This window comes from Mesoplodon densirostris, chromosome 7, assembly GCF_025265405.1.
Source record: "Mesoplodon densirostris isolate mMesDen1 chromosome 7, mMesDen1 primary haplotype, whole genome shotgun sequence".
NCBI classification, from domain to species: domain Eukaryota; kingdom Metazoa; phylum Chordata; class Mammalia; order Artiodactyla; family Ziphiidae; genus Mesoplodon; species Mesoplodon densirostris.
Genome location: NC_082667.1, coordinates 25,773,910 through 25,795,477, shown reverse-complemented (window position 1 = coordinate 25,795,477; position 21,568 = coordinate 25,773,910). Strand labels below are relative to the sequence as shown.

At 40.2% G+C, this 21,568-nt stretch overlaps 2 protein-coding genes across 2 annotated transcripts in view; one reads left to right on the top strand and one right to left on the bottom strand.

The window, feature by feature from the left end:
* Positions 1 to 21,568, bottom strand: part of CD59 (CD59 molecule (CD59 blood group)) — a 519,147-nt gene that overhangs the window by 300,953 nt on the left and 196,626 nt on the right. The window lies entirely within an intron of this gene.
* Positions 957 to 21,568, top strand: part of CAPRIN1 (cell cycle associated protein 1) — a 35,133-nt gene continuing 14,521 nt past the window's right edge. The window contains exons 1-7 of the mRNA XM_060102728.1: positions 957 to 1,142; positions 1,713 to 1,922; positions 13,882 to 13,944; positions 14,060 to 14,146; positions 16,444 to 16,682; positions 16,775 to 16,857; positions 20,287 to 20,424. Coding sequence (XP_059958711.1) covers positions 1,713 to 1,922; positions 13,882 to 13,944; positions 14,060 to 14,146; positions 16,444 to 16,682; positions 16,775 to 16,857; positions 20,287 to 20,424 — 820 coding nt within the window. The 5' untranslated portion in view covers positions 957 to 1,142. The remainder of the gene's footprint in view (positions 1,143 to 1,712; positions 1,923 to 13,881; positions 13,945 to 14,059; positions 14,147 to 16,443; positions 16,683 to 16,774; positions 16,858 to 20,286; positions 20,425 to 21,568) is intronic.

The window sequence follows — 21,568 nt, the reverse complement described above, 5'->3', positions numbered from 1 at the left end:
TTTCTCTAGGCTCCCTCAGGATACACTGTGCTAACCAGTATTACTCATTTTATTCCCCAGGGAACAGCGGTTTGGTAGAATCCTTTTCTATCCCCTTTGCAGGAAATTTAAATTATAAATTGGCCATTTACTGTTGTCATACAACATTATGTTGCTGACTTTTCCACTGATTATATTCCTTTTAATACATTTTCTTCCAGCACTTGGCCTCTTTTTTGTTCACCGTCCACAGCCTTATTACAAGGCTGTAATACTTCTCTTGGAGAAAAAAAAAAAGATGTCTCGGTTTCATTTAACATTCTCTTAAAAGTTTTAGGTAAATCTAAAAGGAAAAAAGTCTGATTCGTAATACTCAGGCCTGTTAAGGGAGCTGAATATTATTTTTCACATGAGTCCAGAGTTTTAAGACTTAAAAAAAAAATCCATCTTGCTCATTTCAAATGCGTTCTACAGAGACCTCCTAGGTTACCAGGTGGATTGTTTTGTGGGGGAAGTGGCAACTTGTCTTCAGACCTTTCGGGGTGCGGGAGTTTGCTTGCTCTGCATACAGAAGGAAATCTAGAAGGTGCGACTGCACCACCCACCCCCACGCACCCCTCACTTGCAGAAACCTTTGCCCCCCCGCCCCGACCCCTCCAACCCCCACCCAATAAGGGCTCTTCGCAGGGCAGTCGCCAGCTCCAGATCCAGCGGCTTGACACCTATTGTCCCCGTTTGGACGTCAAGCGACTTCGCCTGAAGGACCCTAGCTTCGATTTCGCCCAAAACTGCAGGCACCGCTCTGGCAGCCTCCCGGGGGCCGTGCCGAGCTGCACCGGGCGGCCGCGCCCCAGGCCAGGGGCTTGGGCAGGCCGGGCGGGAGGCCGGGCGGGCCCTTCCCCGCAGGCGTTCGCGCCGGGCAGCTTGAGCGGCCGCGAAGGCCCCCGCCCGTGGCTTCTCCCGCCCCCTCCGCCCCAGAGGGCTGGCTGCCTAAGTCCCTCCCGCTCCCGGCTCTCCGCCTCACTAGCAGCGGCTCTCGGTGCAGCGGGGACCGGGCGCAGCGGCCTGTGCCCAAGGAGCGCACGACACTGCTCGGAACGCACCGCCACCCTTGCCCCCTCAGCCGCCCACTCGGGATCTCCAGCGGCCTCCGCGCGCGCACGGTGAGCGCCACCCCGGACCAAGGCGCTGAAGGGGAAGCGGGCCGCTGCCCGGAGTGTCCTTTACCTCCGGATCGGCTGGATCTTCGCGAGGGGCTCGCTCCTCAAGTCTCCCCCCAACCCCCCCCCCCCGGTCATTTCCAGTGCCCTTCTTCACCCTTCTCCGCCCCTCAGCCCCGACCTCTCTCTTCCCTCCCTTCTTCCGGCCCTCCCCGGTGGGGACCGTTGCTTTGGCCGTTGGCGGCCGGCCCTGCGAGGCCCCGCCCCCGGCGCGAGCCTCGGTGCCCCGGGGCGGGTAGGCCGAGCCGGCAGCCCGCGCGGGGGAGGGGCGGGGGGCGGGGCGAGGCCCGTCCGGGCGCCCCGCTGGCGGGTCGCGCGCGCGTCCGCGGCCCCTTCCTGCCCCGGCGGCGCGCGCCGGCCCCGGCCCCGGCCCCGGCCCCGTCCCCGCCCCCACCCGCTCGCGCAAGCTCCCGCCCGCTGCGCGTTTTGTCCCGCGTCTCGCCCCGTCCGCCGCCTGACTCGCCGCTCTTGTCCTTCCTCCCGTTTTTTCTTCTCTCTCCTTACGGTCTCAAGATGCCCTCGGCCACCAGCCACAGCGGAAGCGGCAGCAAGTCGTCCGGACCGCCACCTCCTTCGGGTTCCACCGGGAGTGAGGCGGGGGCCGGGGCCGCCGCGCCGGCTTCTCAACACCCCACTACCGGTACCGGCGCTGTCCAGACCGAGGCCATGAAGCAGATTCTCGGGGTGATCGACAAGAAACTTCGGAATCTGGAGAAGAAAAAGGTGCCAGGAGTTGACGGGGAAGGGGGGGTTTGATGCTCCGACCCTGACTACCGCAGCCTTCACTCTCCCCGTCTCGGACGCTTCCCCTCCACCCGGCCCCCAGCCCCCAAGCCCGGCCTCCCCAGTAAACCGGAGCTTCGTGCGCAGAGAGCGGGCTCCGCGGGGAGGTGCTTGTCACCTGACCCTGACCCGGACGCGGCGCTGGCCCCCAGGTCTCTTTATGACTCTCCTCGTGCTGGGGGCCGGGCCCTTGGCCTTTGGGACTGGGCTGTGTGAGGGTGAGGGCCTGTGCCGTCGCCGGGCGTAACTGTGCGATGGATGCCCCTCTCTCCGTGGCCGAGGCCCCATTTCTTCGAGGGGGTCAGCGGGGGAAAATGAAGAGGTCCCGGGGTGGGGGGCGTTCAGGGTCCACCCGACTGCCTCGTGGAGTTGGGGCGGCCTGCATCCTGTATCCTTGGGGCTTGTCCGCTCCGTTACCAGGTACTTGAGGCCTGCGCCGTGGCCCCTCTTCTCCGTTGGGAGGAAAGTGGACGGAGGATGGCCTCTCCAACCGGCCCCTCTAGAGGAGGTCTTTGATTTGCTACTCCCGCCCCCATCTGACGGGCGGCCTTAACGTTGCCTTCTTTGTTTCAATTGTCTGGGTGCCCCCGCGAGCCTCACGCTCCACTCGATCCCGGGAAGATTTTTTGCAGCGGCTTTTTGTCCCTCTGGGACACTATAAAGAGGGATGGGAGGGAGACTACCGATCGGGACTCGGGGGAGGGGGGGTGGGTCCGGGTTAGACGGAGGGGCTCGCTGGGTCTCTGGGCACATGGAGAGCGCGTCTAACATGGCGGCGGCTGCGGGGAGAGGGAAGAGCTTTACAGGAGCTGCATTGTGAGCACAAAGCGAAAGCAGAGGGGGAGGGCAGAGACCAGGCAGCCGCCCCAACTGGCCTCCCTCAACCCCCCACCAAAAAGAAAAATCGAGCCACACCCACAGTTTTTTGGATTCAGTGTTCAGCCAGTCTAGGTCACACAGTGAGGTTTGTCTTCAAGTTGGCCTTTTGTTTTATGCTTTCAGCGCAGTACTGTGCCAGCTCAGTTTAGAGGGACACGTGTGTGTGTGTGTGTGTGTGTGTGTGTGTGTGTGTGTGTGTGTGTGTGTGTGTGTGTGTGTAGAAAGGGTCTTGGCAGAGTGGATAATTCAACCTTCAGTAAGGTTGGAGGTGGAAAAGGAAAACGAATCAGTAGTACAAAAATGGGGTAATTACATCTGTGACTATTAGGCAAACTTTTGCATTTTACCTTAAGAAAATAACTTTCATTTAATAGGTTCTGCTTGTCTGCCTCTAGTAAAACATTTATTATAGCATCTTGAATTTTGAAGAAGTCATTTTAAAATGTTTAATTAGCCAGACACCTAATAGTGTTACTTAAGATGTTGAGATAGTAACTACTTGGCTAAAATTTGGGCTCTGGGAAATAACTTGAAGAACACTGGTGATATTTAGTCCTTAATTATTTTAATTGCGTGTTTAATGATTCATTTTACATTTTGGGGGGAGTTTTAAAACATTTTTAGAGTTTTAAAATTCGTCTTTTGTGTGGTTTATTATAAATGAGTTAGATAATAGATTTATCAGTATTAACAAAGCAACAAAAGCATTTTAATTGTTAAGGAACTGCACTGAAATATGTAATAGGAAAAGCACGCCCAAGACCAGTGTCTTCTGAGTCTGCCATCTGATTTAGTTTTTGTAATCTGTATTTGAAATTGAGACTTAGGTACCTTTTAAAAACATCATAATGCAGCAAATAATCCTCTCAATCTGGTTGTTGCTTGAATGGTTTTTGTTTTCAGAATTCCCAAGAAATCTGTTTTCTTCTAGGATGGGAATCAGAAGATAAATATTAATGATGTAATATTTTAAGTGTGGACATCTTAATATAGACATTTATATTTTAATGGCTGAAAAATGAGTCTTGTAAGATGTTTATAATAAAAATCAAGCACCGATTAGCAGGTACCTTAGTTGTGAGGAGGCTGTTAGATTGTAGTATGCATCTGAAAAAATTAGAAATCTAGTTTCATAAGCCCTGTGAGGCCCTGAACCATGACAGGTCATTCACATGTATAGGTTTGTATTACTGTATATTGCCTACCCCCTCCCCCCCAATTATAGAGGAGAAAGTAATGTAATTATTATTGCAGAGATTATAGACTAGGCTAGTAAATACTGAAAAATTCCCTTGTAGTGATGGAGATTTAACATACTACACAAAGTAAGAAATGAATTTCATATCTTTTTTTCTCAGTGTTTGGTTGCTAGATAGCGGAAATGTCAATAACTAATAGACTGAGCCACATACTTGTTAACTAGTTGAGTTGGCAGTACTGATGTTGTGGCTTAATTACTATTAAAACTATAGGTTTTACTTTTTGAGAAACTCAAGGCATTTGGGTTTTCCTCTAAGCACATCTAGTTCCTAGTTTAAATGGAATTTTTTCTATAGATGATTTACTGTATGAAAGGATTTAACTGTGCTTCATTTTTTAACAGTGAGCATTTCTAACACACCTAAAGTACGATTTACTTTACAAAGTAGTTTTGAACCTTTTTAGAAACGCTTGTGGAGTAAAGGAAGAGACTATTTATAACTGGATTCCTTTTTACTTCAGTTCCTTAAGCAAGTTATATTTGAGTTGTATTTTAGTTTTGACCTTTTGACCTAGGAGCCTTCTGGACAAAATGCCTTTTTCCAGGGATTCTAAAATCAAGTATTCTGATAAAAATTATTGCTTGATAAGTAACATCACAACGAGACATAGAGAATTGGAATAATTTTATTGTACTTCATTGAAAAAACAAAGTTATTTGTTAATTTTTTAGTAAGTTGAGCCATTGGGGGAAAGCTAAGCATCTGTCCAGTGAGAATGCATGCTTAACTTTGATGAAATATGATCCTATTATGTAATGCAACTAAATGGCCTGGTGGTTTTTTGAAATTTGGGCTTATAAAGACTTCATGAGTGTTTAGCATAGAGAAGAAATGCAGCTATAAAAAGAGTCAAGTGTAAAACTCCATTCACCAATCTTTCAGCTGATTAAAGGACAAGTAATAATGAATTGAGTGATTGCCTAGTTTTCTTCATCAGTTTCTTGGCATAGAACTGGGCCCTAGGCTATGCAAGATGATATTTTGAAACCAAGTCTTAATTTTAACTCGAGAGAGCTCATTTATATGGTAAGATGTAATCAGTTTTGATGTAGAATAGAGGACGTTTTAATAGATGACATTTAAAATTGTTATACCCTTTGCAAATATATTAAGTTCAGACAGTGGTGACTTTGGTAGGTGAAAGATTAATCAGTGTTGTCTAACAGAATGGCCTGGCAGTTTTGTAACCAATAGGTGACCAGAAGTGATAGCCAAAGTGTACTGTTTTTCATACTTCCTGAAGTCTTTTTGCTCTTTATATCTTTGCAGTTAACATTATTCTGAAAAAGGATACTCTCCAGTGTTAGAAAGGATAACATTTCTTTCCAGAGCAATGCAGTATGCCTCTATTTAGAATTTTCAGTGCAGCTGTTGTACAGAATTCTTCTAAGTATTTTGAACAAAAAATTTCATAATTGTTTTATAAGCAAAATCTTTTCTTGGGGATAACATCTGAAGTTTTTGTTGACAGTTAAAATCTCTGTGTTGGTTTCTCCACTGGTTGCATGAACTATTCCTCTGCAATGCAGAGGGCAAGATTACTTTGTTTTGCATTCACCTTGTCACAGAGAAAAAAAGTATAATGCTTAATTTGTTTCTCTCTGCCTGTCTGGGTGTGCTCTGTGAGTGTGTGACATAGAGAAGTGTTTAAAATTTGAATTTGGAAAGGAAAAGGTGAATTCCGTCATGTGATAACATCACTACCTTTTCCTAGAATGAGAGTAGAATCCTAAGCATGATAATGAGAATGTATTGTCTTAACCTGGCCATATTCTTTTACTCTAGGATCATTCCCATGTGGCAGATGTTTCTATCAGAATACATTTTGTGTGACTTAGAGATTAAGCATACAATTTGTCATAATTTTACGTAATTAATTTCTTAGTTTACATTTAGAACTAGATGAGGATTAGCCTTGTACTACTTCACCTTTAAAAAAATTAATAAATACTTGCAAAAGTTTAAACTTGCAACAATATGGCCTTAATTTTATTATCATACTATTACAGAATCTAAGATATTTTAAGAGCTTAAAGCCATCTGAGAATTTATTCCAATTTATTTTACAGAAGAGGAAATTGAGATGCTCATGTAAAATGACCCAGGTTGAAATGGGTGAATTCCAAGGCCTCTTGTAATGTTTTAGAGGGATAATTAGAATTTGTAATGCTCTGCAATGTAAGTGTAATTTTTCATGTTTAAGCTGATCCTGTAGAACCAAGTAAAGCCTTTTTACTTCAAATACTTGAGTGTTAAGAGTTCCTCTGTTTAAAAAAGCTGAAAGCAAAAGAAAAAAGCTTTTTATTTTTTCTTTGATAGACCTTTATTAACGTCTCACTGTTAAATTTGTGTTTGTAGGCTGTCTAGGTAATGGGCTCCAGCAACTAGCAGTACAGCTGAAGTCCCATTGTACCAGGTATCACTGGGACATCCCTACTGTAATGAAATGAACTCTTAAAGTTTAAACTCTGAAGTTTCTTTTTATGCTTAGGTAAGCCCCAAATGCACATTTGCCAGTCTACTCAAATTTGGTATGTTACAGACCAGAAGATTTGGGGATAACATCACCAGTAGAGAAATCAGAGGTGTGTCAACCGTTACATCTTAATTCTTGTCTTCCAAGCTTCTGGATATTTTTAAATAATTGGTTTCTTTTGGGAGAGGAAATGAATAGTATGTATGCAGTAGAGAAGAATGAGAGGAGTAGCAGAAGAGAAGGTCAGCCAAAGTTGGAATTGTAAGGTACTTGACTTCTCATCTTTTTATTTCTCCCACTAGCTAAATACCAGTGCTTTTGTTGGATAGAGCATGAGTGTAAAAACGTAGATGAAAGAGACCTTATTGAGCAGAGTTCAGAATTGGTATTTCCTGGGGAAAGGGGAAGGTACGCTTCTCGACCATGCAGTCTGCTTCCTTTAACTTCTGTGCTACCCATTGTCTGTACACTTCCTTTACATTTTTATATTGCCTTATGTTCTTACCTTATGTATTTTTCTAAATAGGTGGTAAGCTTCTGGAGGGCAGAGACTATTACTAACATCACACCGTGCCTTGCATAGGGCATATGCTAAATCAGTATTTGCTAGTTTGGGTAAATCATTACATAGAAGTATTTGTAGCTTCATCAGTAAAACCCTGTTAAAATGGATTAATCCATGAGGGGGAAAATGCTTTTTGTACAGAGCTGTTTACTTGCACTGTTTTTTATTGAAATGGGATTTTTCCTGAAGGATTTTTTTTAAGTGAGTAGAGTTGATGAGTAGCCAAATAGAACACACTTATTTTAGAATGTAGGTAGTGTAAGCAAGGCCTTAGGAAGGAGGACAGATGATTGTTGGTTGGTATTTGGACCATTGTAAATTATTAGAAATTTCATTGCATTCCCCTTAATACTCTTATCCACACATAGAAATAGCTGAAATATACTTTAATCAGTGGGAAAAAATCTTTGGTCTCCATTTTAAATGAATTACAGTTCACATCTTTCTACATTTATATACTCCCAGCAGAGTATATAAACCAGTTGTACCGACTCATCCTAATGCGTAGTTTGATTAAAGCAACTAATAATTCAAAAGACATTGTTAAGATTATCTATGATCGTTTGTTTTTCTTTTCTTTTTTTTTTTGATCATTTGTTCTTCAAATGCACAAGCTTTATTTAGACTTTATAAGAATATAATTCAAAGTAGGTGATGCTGAAATTAAACTTTTTCATTTTCCTGCTAGGGTGCTTCCATTCATTCAGACTTAACTACATATTTACTGCCATGGACAAGGAATGAAGGTTTTTACAGGATCTTTTTTTTTTTCTCTTTTCAGTTGGACAAAAATCTTGTCAAATTAAACTCCTGGTTAGCTATCTGCCTGAAAAATTATCTTACAGTGGGACCTTAGATAATATTTATTTTAGCATCCTTTTTCTGTTCTTCAGTGTTCAGGAATCCTGCAGTCTTGACAGGTATTCATTGAGCTTCTGCATTAATCATTCTTCTAGGGCCTGGTAGAATGCTCATTTCTCAGTGAAAGTCTCTTTCATTTTTGGACAACTCTTTAAGTTCATGATGTTAGAGTTACATCCCTGCCACCACTGTTTAATACTTACTTTGTTTTCTGTAACAACTCAGACTTCTGCATGTGAAGGCTTCCAGCATTTGAAGAGAGGTGTTATGAATCATCAATGGATTGTACTGTATGTTCTCTCTACCTCCCTTTAAAAATTGAAGAAACTTGATTCTTACTACCTTTCCTGTCTTCTATGAATTTTACTAACAACTAAGTCTCAGTTGAATTGGTGGAAGGTGAATTGGAGGCAGGGTCAGCTGCCTACCACTGTGTGGGCAAAGTCAGAACTGATGTTTCTAGGTGAAGAACAGGAATGCAGGGATTGGGGACTTGAAATAATGTGTAGAAGGGCCACTGAAGATTATGGAAAGATGAGAGGAAGAGAAATCTTTGTCTTTCTGTGTTTCCATTCGTCATTCTACAGGTTCTTTCAGTACTACAGACGTGATTTATTTGGCCTGGAGACGTAAAATAATTTAAGATATAGCTAGGCGTTCTTACCACTTTTGTTATTTTAGACTTCATTTTTAAGTATTCTGCCTCAGTTTGGAGATCCCCTTAATTGAGAACGAGTTACATAGTTTCCCAGATAGTGGAGCTAAAGATGTTGTCTCTCCTAATCTTTCTTGTTGTGACTGTTTACAGTTGTCTAGCTGAAGAATTTTTGGTTTTTTGGAGTCTATCATCTCTTTTGCCATTTCTTTTTAACTGTTTAATTTAAAAATGTTTTTAAAATTATTCATCTGTGTAATTTGTTGGTTATCACAGGAAGGAAGGAAATCTCTGGAGAACAGCTATTTTGGATATTTATCTTCTGGCACCCTCATGGCACTGCAGTGAATTTTTAAAAAACATTTCAATAGGGCCTCCCTGGTGGCGCAGTGGTTGAGAGTCCGCCTGCCGATGCAGGGGATACGGGTTCGTGCCCCGGTCTGGGAGGATCCCATATGCCGCGGAGCGGCTGGGCCCGTGAGCCATGGCCGCTGGGCCTGCGCATCCGGAGCCTGTGCTCCGCAACGGGAGAGGCCACAACAGTGAGAGGCCCGCATACCGCAAAAAGAAAAAAAAAAAAAAAAAAAAAAACATTTCAATAAAGTAACTTTGGTGGTGATGAAAAAATCTTTGGGAAGAATGGAAGATCTGGGTGTACTGTGTTCTGGAGAAAGAAAAGGAGGAAAACAGCAGCAGGGGGGCAGAAATGAAATGTAGCGGTGGCTGGAATACAGAGTGGGCAAGTGTTGAGGCACACATAATTTTTCTGGGATATATGACCTTAGGCAAGTTATTTAATTGCCCTTTCTTTCAGTTTCCATTTAGATGAAATATGATTGATAATAGTGCCTCCCTGATACTTTAAATTTGAATGTGGTCTGTCACATAACAAATACTGTCAACTCTTATAGGCAACAGGGAAACAGGAGAGTAGGACTGGACAGCACTTGTTGGGATAATTATTTCTTAGGATTACATGACTATATAGTCTTTTGACATTTACTGGGTAATGTCTGTCCCACTGCTATCCCATGGTTCTGCTTTAGAGACTCAGTAATCTGGAAAATGGCCTGATTTTTTATCTTGCTCATATGTGGTGCTATAAATGAATTTTTAATACATTCAGGCTGCTCAGTAGTTGAAAAAGGAACCCTAAATTGAATTTTCACTATAGATATTTCAAGATAGAATCTAAGAGGGGAGGTTTCAGTTATATCAATATTGTGGTAGGCTTTCTGATTAAGATACCTGATGCTAGAAAAATGACTACATTCTCCTGAAAAAAAAAAGTTAATATTCATTTTATGTGGATGATATGGGTAGTTAACAAATTTGTCTTTATCACTTTATAAGTTAGGAACCATGTTCTAGCTTAGGGAAGAAAAAAAGCTGTGTTTGTCTGGAGTCCTTTACTCCTGTCTTTGCCTCTCTGTTTTTGTTGGGGTTAATGCTGGATCTGTCAGTTTGACAAGCAAGTCCTTATTTATGTAGTGACTAAGTTCATACTACCAATTTTAACCCCAAATGAACAATTCTTCTACTTGTATTTAATGCATAGATCTTTATTTTGGCTGCACAGAGGTCTTCTTGCATCCCTTTTTGATGACAGTATTCCATGAAGATGTGTACTATGAAGCTGAGTTTCACAAAGTAGCTGCTTTCTCTGTTTATTTACCTCTTAACCTTCCAGTTATTGCTGTGTGACAGATTACTCTAACACTTACCTCATCGCATCATGAGCACAGAAGATGCCTGTCAGGGATTCAGACAGGGCATGCAGTGGGGTTGACCTGTACTATGATGCCTGGGGCCTCAGCTGGGAAGACTCAGCCTTGTTTACTCATGTGTCTGATGCCTGGGCTAGGATGACTTAACACTAGGATTGCTGACCAGAATTCTTATATGAGACCTGTCTTCATGGCTTAGCTTCCTCATAGCATGGAAGCCTCGGGGTTATTGAACTTATTATATGATGGCTCAGGGTTCCAAACATGATTGGTTTTAGTGACCAGCAAACAGGGTAGAGATGCAGTGCTGTTAATGACTCAACCCTGGAAGTCATACGGGATTACTTCCACTGTACACTGTTGGTTGGCGTCCACTCAATAAAATGGCAGAGGAATTGGATTAGTTCTTAATGGGGAAGTGCCAAGGTCACATTGTAGAACAGTATGTGGGAGCCATCTTTAGAAAATATAATCTGCCGTAGATCTCTGGGTTAGATTGAATAGTAAATTTCCTATTGTGTGGAAAATTGGAGCTTTTCTGCTATAGGATATCTTGTCTTAGGATAATATAGATTCATACTCAAGGATTATTATAGGTGAAAGTCCTGACAATATCCTGAAATCTAACAATCTTAACATCTTTTATATAGCCCAAGATTTTAATTTTTTATTATATGTCTATTGCAGAACATCTAAGTGTACAAAAAAAGGAAAAAGATTCCACCTATAATTGTACCACTCATGTACCACTCTTTTTTCAGGTACCATTCTTAACATTTAAAAAAATCTGTATTTTTCATACATATATGTGTGTGTGTATATGTATATATATATATATATGAGCATTTTTCAGGAGTTTTAAGTTCTCAAGACATTAAATGACAAAGTTAAAGCTAGGTATAGGGCTTGCCTGGTGGTGCAGTGGTTAAGAATCGGCCTGCCAATGCAGGGGAGGGACATGGGTTTGAGCCCTGGTCCGGAAAGATCCCACATGCCACGGAGTAACTAAGCCTGGGCACCACAACTACTGAGCCTGCGCTCTAGAGCCGGCGAGCCACAGCTACTGAAGCCCGTGCGCCTAGAGCCCATGCTCCGCAACAAGAGAAGCCACCGCAATGAGAAGCCCGCGCACCGCAACGAAAAGTCCGCTCGCCACAGCTAGAAAAAGCCTGCGTGCAGCAATGAAGACCCAATACAGCAATAAATAAATAAATAAATAAATAAATAAATAAATAAATTTATTATTATTTTTTAAAAGCTAGGTATATAAAACTATCCCTTGGGCTTCCCTGGTGGCGCAGTGGTTGAGAGTCCACCTGCCGATGCAGGGGACACGGGTTCGTGCCCTGGTCCGGGAAGATCCCACATGCCGTGGAGCGGCTGGGCCCATGAGCCATGGCCGCTGAGCCTGTGCTTCTGGAGCCTGTGTTCCGCAAAGGGAGAGGCCACAGCAGTGAGAGGCCCGCGTACCGCAAAAACAAACAAACAAACACGAACAAAAACAACTATCCCTTGTGGGATATGTAGGACATTCACTGTGTATTAATGTCCTGGTCTAACAACAGTTTCCTTGAAAAATGTATAATACCATAAAAAGGGAAGATAATAAATGCAAGGTATAAGCTAATAGTTTTTCTTTTGCCTAGTTGCTAGAATTTTAACTGTGTACTGACACTAAATTTCAGGCCCCCCTTCTGTTTGAATATCTTCTTTTTAAAAATTATTTTTTATTTTTTATTTATTTTTTATTAGTCTCTGCTTTACAACAAAGTGAATCAGTCATACATATACATCTGTTCCCACATCCCCTCCCTCCTGCGTCTCCCTCCCTGCCACCCTCCCTTGAATATCTTCTATTTGTATATTTCTAAATAGCGGAATGCAGATTATAACGCTGTTATTACATCCTAAATCATAATTAAAAACAAATCTTGTTTTTTATTTCTTAAAGAAAAAGTAGCCTACCCTTTAAAAAAAATGAATGAACTGTCTTTGTTCCATCCTCAGAGTGTTTGAGGCAATTGAGCTTGTCTTTTGCACATGGGGTTAGGCCTGTCATACCAGTGTAAAAATCTTGATTTTCATCTGGTAGACTTGAATTTTATATGTGTTTAGTTGGAAGCTTGTTGATTGTGTAAATAGTTCACCTAAATAAAATTGGATAGTTTCATCATCCTTTAATGTTTTAATGATTGTATTGATTTACCTTCAGTATAACTAAGGAATTTTGATAGGCTGTTTCATTTAGGGTAGAATGGCTATGAAAGTTGACTACTGTCTTTTTCTGCTATAAAGAAAATGGATCATTTGACCTAAAACACCTTTCTGGCATTGCTTTTAAACTTGTTTCTGTGCCTCTGAATTTTATCAGACCATTACTTTGTATTTGGTTTCTTCATTATTTTATTATTGCTAAGGGTAAAGTATTATATATGTTTGTAATTTACTGTGATTATTTAAAAATTTTTTTAATTTTTTTTTAATTTTTAAATTTTATTTTTTAAAATAATATTTATTTATTTGGCTGTGCTGGTTCTTAGTTGTGGCACGTGAGATCTTTGTTGTTGTGTGCAGGATCTAGGTCCCTTACCAGGGATGGCACCCCGGGCCCCTGCATTGGGATCATGGAGTCTTAACCACTGGACCACCAGGGAGTTCCGCCTGCCCCCCTCACCCCCCCAATTTAGATTTCAACTTATTAAAACAATATCTGAATTTTTAACTGTGCTTCAGTACCTGAGTATCTCCGCGGGGGGTGGGCAGGGGGTGCTTATCTAATAGTAGTAGCCTAGGAAACCTCCAAAGTTTTCAGCTTAGGGGTGGGGGGGAGGGAGATGACCTTGAACCAGAGGCTTAACTTCTTCCCCCCACTCTTGCACATTAATTACATTTGTGAGGAAATAACAAAAGCAAAGCTGTTGACTAGTGTACTGTGCCTGTAGGTGATATGATAGCTTGAAATTATTTCAGTTCAAGGGAAATGAATGAGGCATATCAAAGACAATATGCATGTGTGTTTATTCAGGAAAAATAAACTCTTTTATGTCACTTACATGAATTCTTTGGCAGGGGGAGGGAGGGACAAAAATTTAACACTTAATAAAATGTCTGATATGCTCACTTCGGTGTAACTGGGATTTTCACCAAATTGTGGCCCTCATGTGGATGAGTATTATATGCCTGGGCCATCTGATGCATATCTTTTTTGAGAAACCTGAAAAATAAGCAGCGTTTTTTCATTGGCTTATAATAACAGTATTTGGTATCATTCAGCATGGCTGGGGTATTTAAATTCATGTTTTAACTCACAATTAAAGCTATTTTATATACTAACTTAAACTGTAGTATATCTAAAAAGTATATTTATGGCAAGATTTGAGACAAACTTAGAGTTATGTGGGTTTGTTATTTTAGCATGGTTAAGCTGGTATATACTTTCAGTATGGAATATAATTTTTTTTTCTTTTAATATAGGGCAAGCTTGATGATTATCAGGAACGAATGAACAAAGGGGAAAGGCTTAATCAAGATCAGCTGGTAAAGATGTTATATTTTTTTATTAAGATTTTATGCTCATTAATTTTAATAAGAAAATTAATTTTGTGTTTCTTTGTGTTTCCAGTAAAGTCGGGTTCTTTCTTTGTTATTTTAGGATGCTGTATCTAAGTACCAGGAAGTCACAAATAACTTGGAGTTTGCAAAAGAACTACAGAGGAGTTTCATGGCATTAAGCCAAGATGTAAGTAAAAAATAGCATATATGTTTATGAAATATTAAAAATGAGGAGGGCAGAAAATTTTATTTGTCTCTTCGAGTTTTAATTGCATTACTGTTGATAAGCTGTCTGCAAGGGGGAGAGGATTGGATCCAATTATATCTAAGATGCTTTTCAATTCTGTAAAGTTTAGTGTAACACCTGAAAGATGCCTTTTAAAAGGACTGAGTTTCATATATGACAGACATGTATCGTTGGTTTAAAAAATTATCTATGCAAATATAACAGCCTTCTGTATATGCGGGATCTTCATCCAAGGTTCGAAATCCTAGGTTGGTTGAATCTGCAGATACAGAGTGCGGACTGTAAGGGACTTGGAACATCCATGGATTTTGGTATCCACAGTGGGTGGGGTGGGGGGTGGTCCTGGAATTGATTCCCCTTGGCTACGGAGAGATAACTGTATAAACGTGATAGACATTTATCTTCCATGTATTCCTTTATGCCTCATGACTATATTACAATCCCATTAACTATCAGAAAATAAAGAGACCTGTTGATATAATGGGTAACTACTTTCTCCATAGAGATCTTAAGGGATGTGGCCGACTAATATATTGCACTTGTATCAACTCTTGATCCAACGAAGTGGTGTGTTTTTCGCCAAACATCTTTTGATGTGACAGAAGCCTTTGGGAGCAGGATAAAACTAAATATGAGCAAAGTCAAATAATTTGTTGAAAGTTGAGACCAGAAAAGTAATATCCTTCTGAATTAGTGTTAGCTTATTTGGAGAAAGGCTTATAACAACGTTGAAATTTAAAGTTGCCTCTGATTTGGTGAAATGAATAAACAAAACAGTTTATTATGTGATGAGAGACAATGCAGTACAGAGATGAAGAGTTCTGATTGGAACCAAACTGCCTGATTTGAATCCTGATTCTGCCACTTTTACTTAATAGCTGTATGACTTTGAAAGAGTAGACCTGTATCGGTCAGGGTTTTCCAGAGAAACAGAGCCAGTAGGGTAGAAAGGAAAGGATGGGAGGAGAAGGGAGAGGGGAGAGGCAGTAATAGTGCCTCATTATAGGGTTGTGCTTATAACAGTATTTGATGCATAACTGATCTATTTCATGCACTTAATATTATTGTTACTTATTAAATTTGATTAAAGGTGGAAAAGATTGATACCCCTCAAAACAGAGTAAGGGAAATTTAATTTACACCCAAATAGGGATTTGTTCCACTTAGCTTAGATCAGAGCCTCAGGCTTGATGAACCCTGCCCAATTTCTTTTTTCTGATTTAAAAAAAAATATATGGGTCACAGAAGTAGAATTGCTATATACAATTTAATATAGAATCTATTTTGAAGCTACTGTCACTATGTAAATGAAAATACTTGTATCCTCCTTTGCTTCTTTTTTTAACACTGGTGTTTTCAGGAACTTTTCACTGGGCCTTTAACTTCATTGGCAGTCCTTTTATTGAACTCTGATCCTTTGTTGCACTTTCCACAGTTATTAAACACTTTTTTTTGTTTTGCATTCAAGAGCTTCTTTAACCTAGATCCAGCCTACCTTTTCTAGTCTTCATAGTCTTCCCTACTTGAACTCCTCATTTCATCCGAAGTGGCTTTCTTTATTATCTTACTTCTTTTGCTTTCTTGACTTATTTTCTCGTTCCTGCCTTTCTTCCTAGAATGGAAGCGGTGGATTGTTGGGATGAGAAGGTAGTAGTGGGTTTGACATCTTCTTGCGAGTCAATAGTAGGCAATTGAAACTAGTATTTTGAACCATTTTTTCATAGAGATAGACATAGATAAGATTTTTTTTTTATTGTGGCTGTGGTTCGTTTTTTTTTTAATTGTCTCAGAACCTTAATTAAAATTTTTAGTTTTTATACTTTTTATTATGGAAAATTTTAAAACTAAAGAAAAGACTATAATGAACTCACATTTACCTATACCTAGCTTTTACAATTACCATGATTTCATGGGCAGTTATATTTCGTCTATACTCACACCTACTCCCTTGCTCCCTGCCTGCTAGATTATTTTGAAGCAAATCCCCAATATATTGTTTCATTAATACCATTTCCATAGTGTAATACCTTCTAGGAAAAGATGTATTTTGAATTTCTAACAGCTACTTAAAACAGATTATTTATTAAACTGTTTTTAAGTTGGGAGTCATTCTTTTGTATATCAGGGTCACATTTAACTCAATGAATGAAATATGTCTTATTTACATTGGACCTGAAATTGATGTAAAGGAGTTTCGTAAAACTTATTTCTACGTCTATGTTTATATTCTTATGCAGATTCAGAAAACAATAAAGAAGACAGCACGTCGGGAGCAGCTTATGAGAGAAGAAGCTGAACAGAAACGTTTAAAAACTGTGCTTGAGCTGCAGTATGTTTTGGACAAATTGGGAGATGACGAAGTGAGAACTGACCTGAAGCAAGGTTTGAATGGAGTGCCAATATTGTCTGAAGAGGAATTGTCGTTGCTGGATGAGTTCTACAAATTAGCAGACCCTGAACGGGACATGAGCTTGAGGTATAGTGGTATTTGATAATAAAAATTTCTAAATGTTGTGTTGAGTAGACAACCGAAAGGTAATTAACTAGCTGTTTTATTATTATTATAAGGTTGAATGAGCAGTATGAACATGCCTCCATTCACCTGTGGGACTTGCTGGAAGGAAAGGAAAAACCTGTATGTGGAACAACCTGTGAGTATCACTGACAACTTTTGATTTTGTGACTAAGAATCTTTAAAATTTAATGTAAAATAGATAGCTAGTGGGAAGCAGCTGCATAGCACAGGGAGATCAGCTCCATGCTTTGTGACCACCTAGAGGGGTGGGATAAGGGAGGGTGGGAGAGAGAGGCAGGAGGGAGGGGATATGGGGATATATGTATACGTATAGCTGATTCACTTTGTTATAAAGCAGAAACTAACACACCATTGTAAAGCAATTATACTCCAATAAAGATTTTTTTTTTTTTTTTTTAAAGTCAAATTCATAGAATCAAAGAAGGAAATGGTATTTTCCAGGGGCTGGGGGGAGGGGGAATGGGGACTTACTAATCACTGGGCATAAAGTTTCATTCAAGCAAGATGAATAAATTCTAGAGGTCTGCTGTACAACATTGCACCTGTAGTCAACAATAATATATGGTACACTTAAATTTTGTTGAAAAAAAAATTTGTTAAAAGGTAGATCTCATGCTAAGTGTTCTTTCCACAATAAAATAAAATAAAAATAAATATTAAATTTTAGAACTGTGTAAATAACGTTAATCCACTGTTTACTTTTTGGTTTATTTCCTTTTTGTATCTTTTCATTTGTTTATTTTTTGCAATTTTTTTTGTGTAAGTCAAACACCAGCATCAACCAATCAAAAATCTATAAAGATGGGAGTCCTAAATTAACATGGTTTTGTTCATAACTTATTCTGCTTGAGGTGGACAGATTAATACCAAATTGACTTTCAGTGTTTTTGGTATTAGATGGGGACTGGTTTTTCCTTACAGATGAAATTTTGTGAAAAACATTTACTGCACCCCATACATTCTACTCATGGTCATTGCCTTAGTCTATCTTTAGTTTTTCTTAAACTTCTGCCAATTTGGGACATTCATTTTTTTCTGTGTTTTTAAAAAAGCTAATATCTAGGCCAGTATTCTATATGTGAACTCCTTAACTGTAAATATGCAGTTGTATGTTGATTTTTTTTTAAAAAAAAGATATTTTTAAGTTACACTACCTCAGTAAATTAGGAATTTTAGATTTTAACCCCTTAGTAAATCAGGGAGTAGATTCTTAGCTATTTTTAATGTCGATTTAGGGAAGTAGAGTTTTGAACCCATTAAGGCAAAAATACCCGTTTATACCCTGTTTTTAGCTATTTGGTTGAAAAGAGCTTATACTTTTTTTGGAAAAACTGCATGATGTAATTTGGAGTGTATTTGCTTTAAGGAGATGGGTAAATCAAATATGAGGAACCAATGCTTTTGTGTCTTTTCATGTAAGAAATCATTTTCTTGGTTTGTTAACTTGTGTTGTCTGTATTTCTTCATTAAAAAAAAAGTTTTTGGCTTCTTGATTTTAGTTCTGCTACAAATATGTACTGAATTCCCCACTTGAAGTTTGATTAGAAAGCAGTTGACATGTGTATAAACTTGTTAGCTTAAAAAAGTAGCTTTAGGTCAAGCCTGATAAAATTTTCATGAGCACTATTGAGGAGTAACAAGGGTTAAAGTGTAAGCCGTAGCTTGTTTTGGTGTATTTTCTACCTGGCCTCATCCCTGCATCTGAGGAATGTAACATCTTTATAGTTAATGGAAAGATATAATTTACTCATATTAGTGTTTTTATGTGCATTCAGTTTTCATAAGTTTTTAAAAAATAGTTCTGAGGCAGGAGATTCTGAAGCGGGAGAAGGAAAACATGTGAAGTGTTCAGCATTCAAAAGTTAATAGTTATTGGGACTGCCCTGGTGGTCCAGTGGTTAAGAATCCGCCTTCCAACGCAGGGGGCGCAAGTTTGGCCCCTGGTAGGGGAACTAAGATGCCACATGCTGCTGGGCAACAGAGCCCGCGCACCACAACTAGAGAGAAGCCTGCGTGCTACAACTAGAGAAGAGTGAAAGATCCCGCATGCCACAATGAAGATCCTGTGTGCTGCAACTAAGACCCGACACAGCCAAATAAATAAATAAACGTGTGTGTGTGTGTGTGTGTGTGTGTGTGTATAACGTTAATATTTATTTACTTACTTATTTATTTGGCTGTGCTGTGCGGCTTGTGGGGTTTTAGTTCCCTGACCAGGGCTTGAACTGGGCCCTCAGCAGTGAGAGCGCAGTCCTAACTACTGGACTGCCAGGGAATTACCAATAGCTTTACTTGTTTGTTTGTTTTTTTAAATATTTATTTATTTGGTTGCATCGGGTCTTAGTTGCAGCTCTCGGGCTCCTTAGTTGTGGCTCGTGAACTCTTAGTTGCGGCATGCGTGTGGGATCTAGTTCCCGGACAAGGGGTCGAATCTGGGCCCCCTGCACTGGGAGCGTGGAGTCTTAAACACTGTGACACTAGGGAAATCCCCCTATAGTTTTACTTTTAATAGTATTAAGTTTATAATACTTTGATATAACGTCCCTGAAGTTTCATTTTTCTGTATAGTGACCTATTAATAGTCTTGCTGTACATCTGCTATACAAGACCAGGAAATGGAGATTAACTCCTGACACAAACCTTCCCCTACCGCCCTGTCCCCTTTACGTACCAAATTCTGACAATTTTATTTGCCTTTTAAATATCTTTTGAATCTACTTCTCTTTCTCTACTTCTCTGCCTTTCAGTTGTCTAATGCAGCCTCTTAACTGAAGTCACCATCCATTCCTCTTTAAAATCTTTTAATGGTTTTATTTTAATCACATTTTATATTCGTTTGCCCTTAGTTTGTAAGACCTTGCATATTCTGTCTCTTACCAGTCTCTCCAGACTCATCTTTCCTTATGCTTTTTCTTCCTCCCTATGCTCCAGCCACAATGCATACTTTAATTTTCTTGTATTTGGCGCCCTGTGTTCAGGGATTTGTAAATGCTGTTGCCTCTGCCTTGAAACACTTGTTTCCTCTCTACTACTCATCTTTCAGATCCCAGCTCTTGCAGCCCTTACACCAGAAAAGCCTCTCATGGTCTCTCCCTGATTAGGTCCAGTCCATTGTACTTCTGTGTAGTACTTTTCACAGATGTAATTTTACTGTTTTTGTGAGTATTTGATAACTCTTCTCTATTGGACTGTTTGCTTAGTGAGGGCAGATACTGTATCTTTTACATACCTCTCTGTAGCCCCAGTGCTTAGTTCATTGCTTAACATACAGTTAGGTGCTAAATAAATGTTTATCGAATGAATAAATGATAATTGTTAGCATTTTTTTGGACTAACTTATTTAAAATACTTAAAAATTTAATACAAATAATTTCTTGTTCCCTATTATTCTGTAATAAATTTCTGTTGGAATTTAATGGTTTTATGTTTTTAAGTAACAGTTGATGGGGTTTTTTTTCTTGCCACTATATTTTGTAGAACGTTGAATCTTTTAAATCAGGCTTCCTCAGATAGTCCAAGACTATAATTAATATTCTGTTTTTAGATAAAGCTCTAAAGGAAATTGTTGAGCGTGTTTTCCAGTCAAACTACTTTGACAGCACTCACAACCACCAGAATGGGCTGTGTGAGGAAGAAGAGGCAGCCTCAGCACCTGCAGTTGAAGACCAGGTAGCTGAAGCTGGTGAGTACTCAGGTGGATGTGAGCTTTAGTTTAGGGTCCTGGATTTACTTTCCTTTGCCACAGTTCAAGCTATACAGTTATTTAGTTCTATTTGTACACTTAGGTTTTTAAAGAAACTTTAAGCATGACCAAATATCAAGACAAAGCATGTTAAGAGTAATTCCCAGAGGCATTAAATATCAGTTGTTTATCTTGTTTTTTAGTTTTATTTTTAAAATTATTTTATTTTTGGCTGTGTTGGGTCCTTGTTGCTGTGCGCGGGCTCTTCTCTAGTTGCGGCGAGCGGGGGCTACTCTTTGTTGCGGTGCACAGGCTTCTCATTGTGGTGGCTTCTCTTGTTGCGGAGCACGGGCTCTAGGCGTGTGGGCTTCAGTAGTTCTGGCACATGGGCTCAGTAGTTGGGGCTCGCGGGCTCTAGAGCACAGGCTCAGTAGTTGTGGCACACAGGCTTAGTTGCTCCATGGCATGTGTGATCTTCCCGGACCAGGGCTCGAACCTATGTCTCCTGCATCAGCAGGTGGATTCTTAACCACTGTGCCACCAGGGAAGCCCCTATCTTATTTATGTTGATGACTGTTACAGACTGGTATTTCTGTTGCTGCAGTATTGCTAGGCTGGAGTATGGATAAGGGAGCAACTGTTGTAAGGTTTTTCAAATAGATTTTTGGCTGATGTACGCAAATTTATTGCTGCTTACAATGCCAGTATATGAGGTGAATGGTATGAGGTTTTGTTCTGTTTTTTTTATGATGGAGTGATTATAACTCCATGATCTTGAACTATAAATTCCTCAGTCACCAGAGATCTATTCTGGCACCTAGCACATCACTAATAGGTAGGTAAGCATTTACTGTGAGGACTTTTATGATAACGTAAGATGATGAATAAAATTTTGAGTACTATAGGGAGCATTGTTGGAGCATAAATTTTATAATGGGTAAAAGCATGGATTCCAGAATCAGACTGCCTGGATAAAATCTTGGCTACAACACGTATTAGCTATGTAACTTTGGGCAACTTACTGAACTTCTCTGTACCTCAGGTTCTTCATTTAGGAAGTAATTTGTAAAGTATGTATACAGTGCCTGGCACATGGTAAGCATTAGGTTGAAACTAGAAGGGAACGTTGCACATCAATGGAATT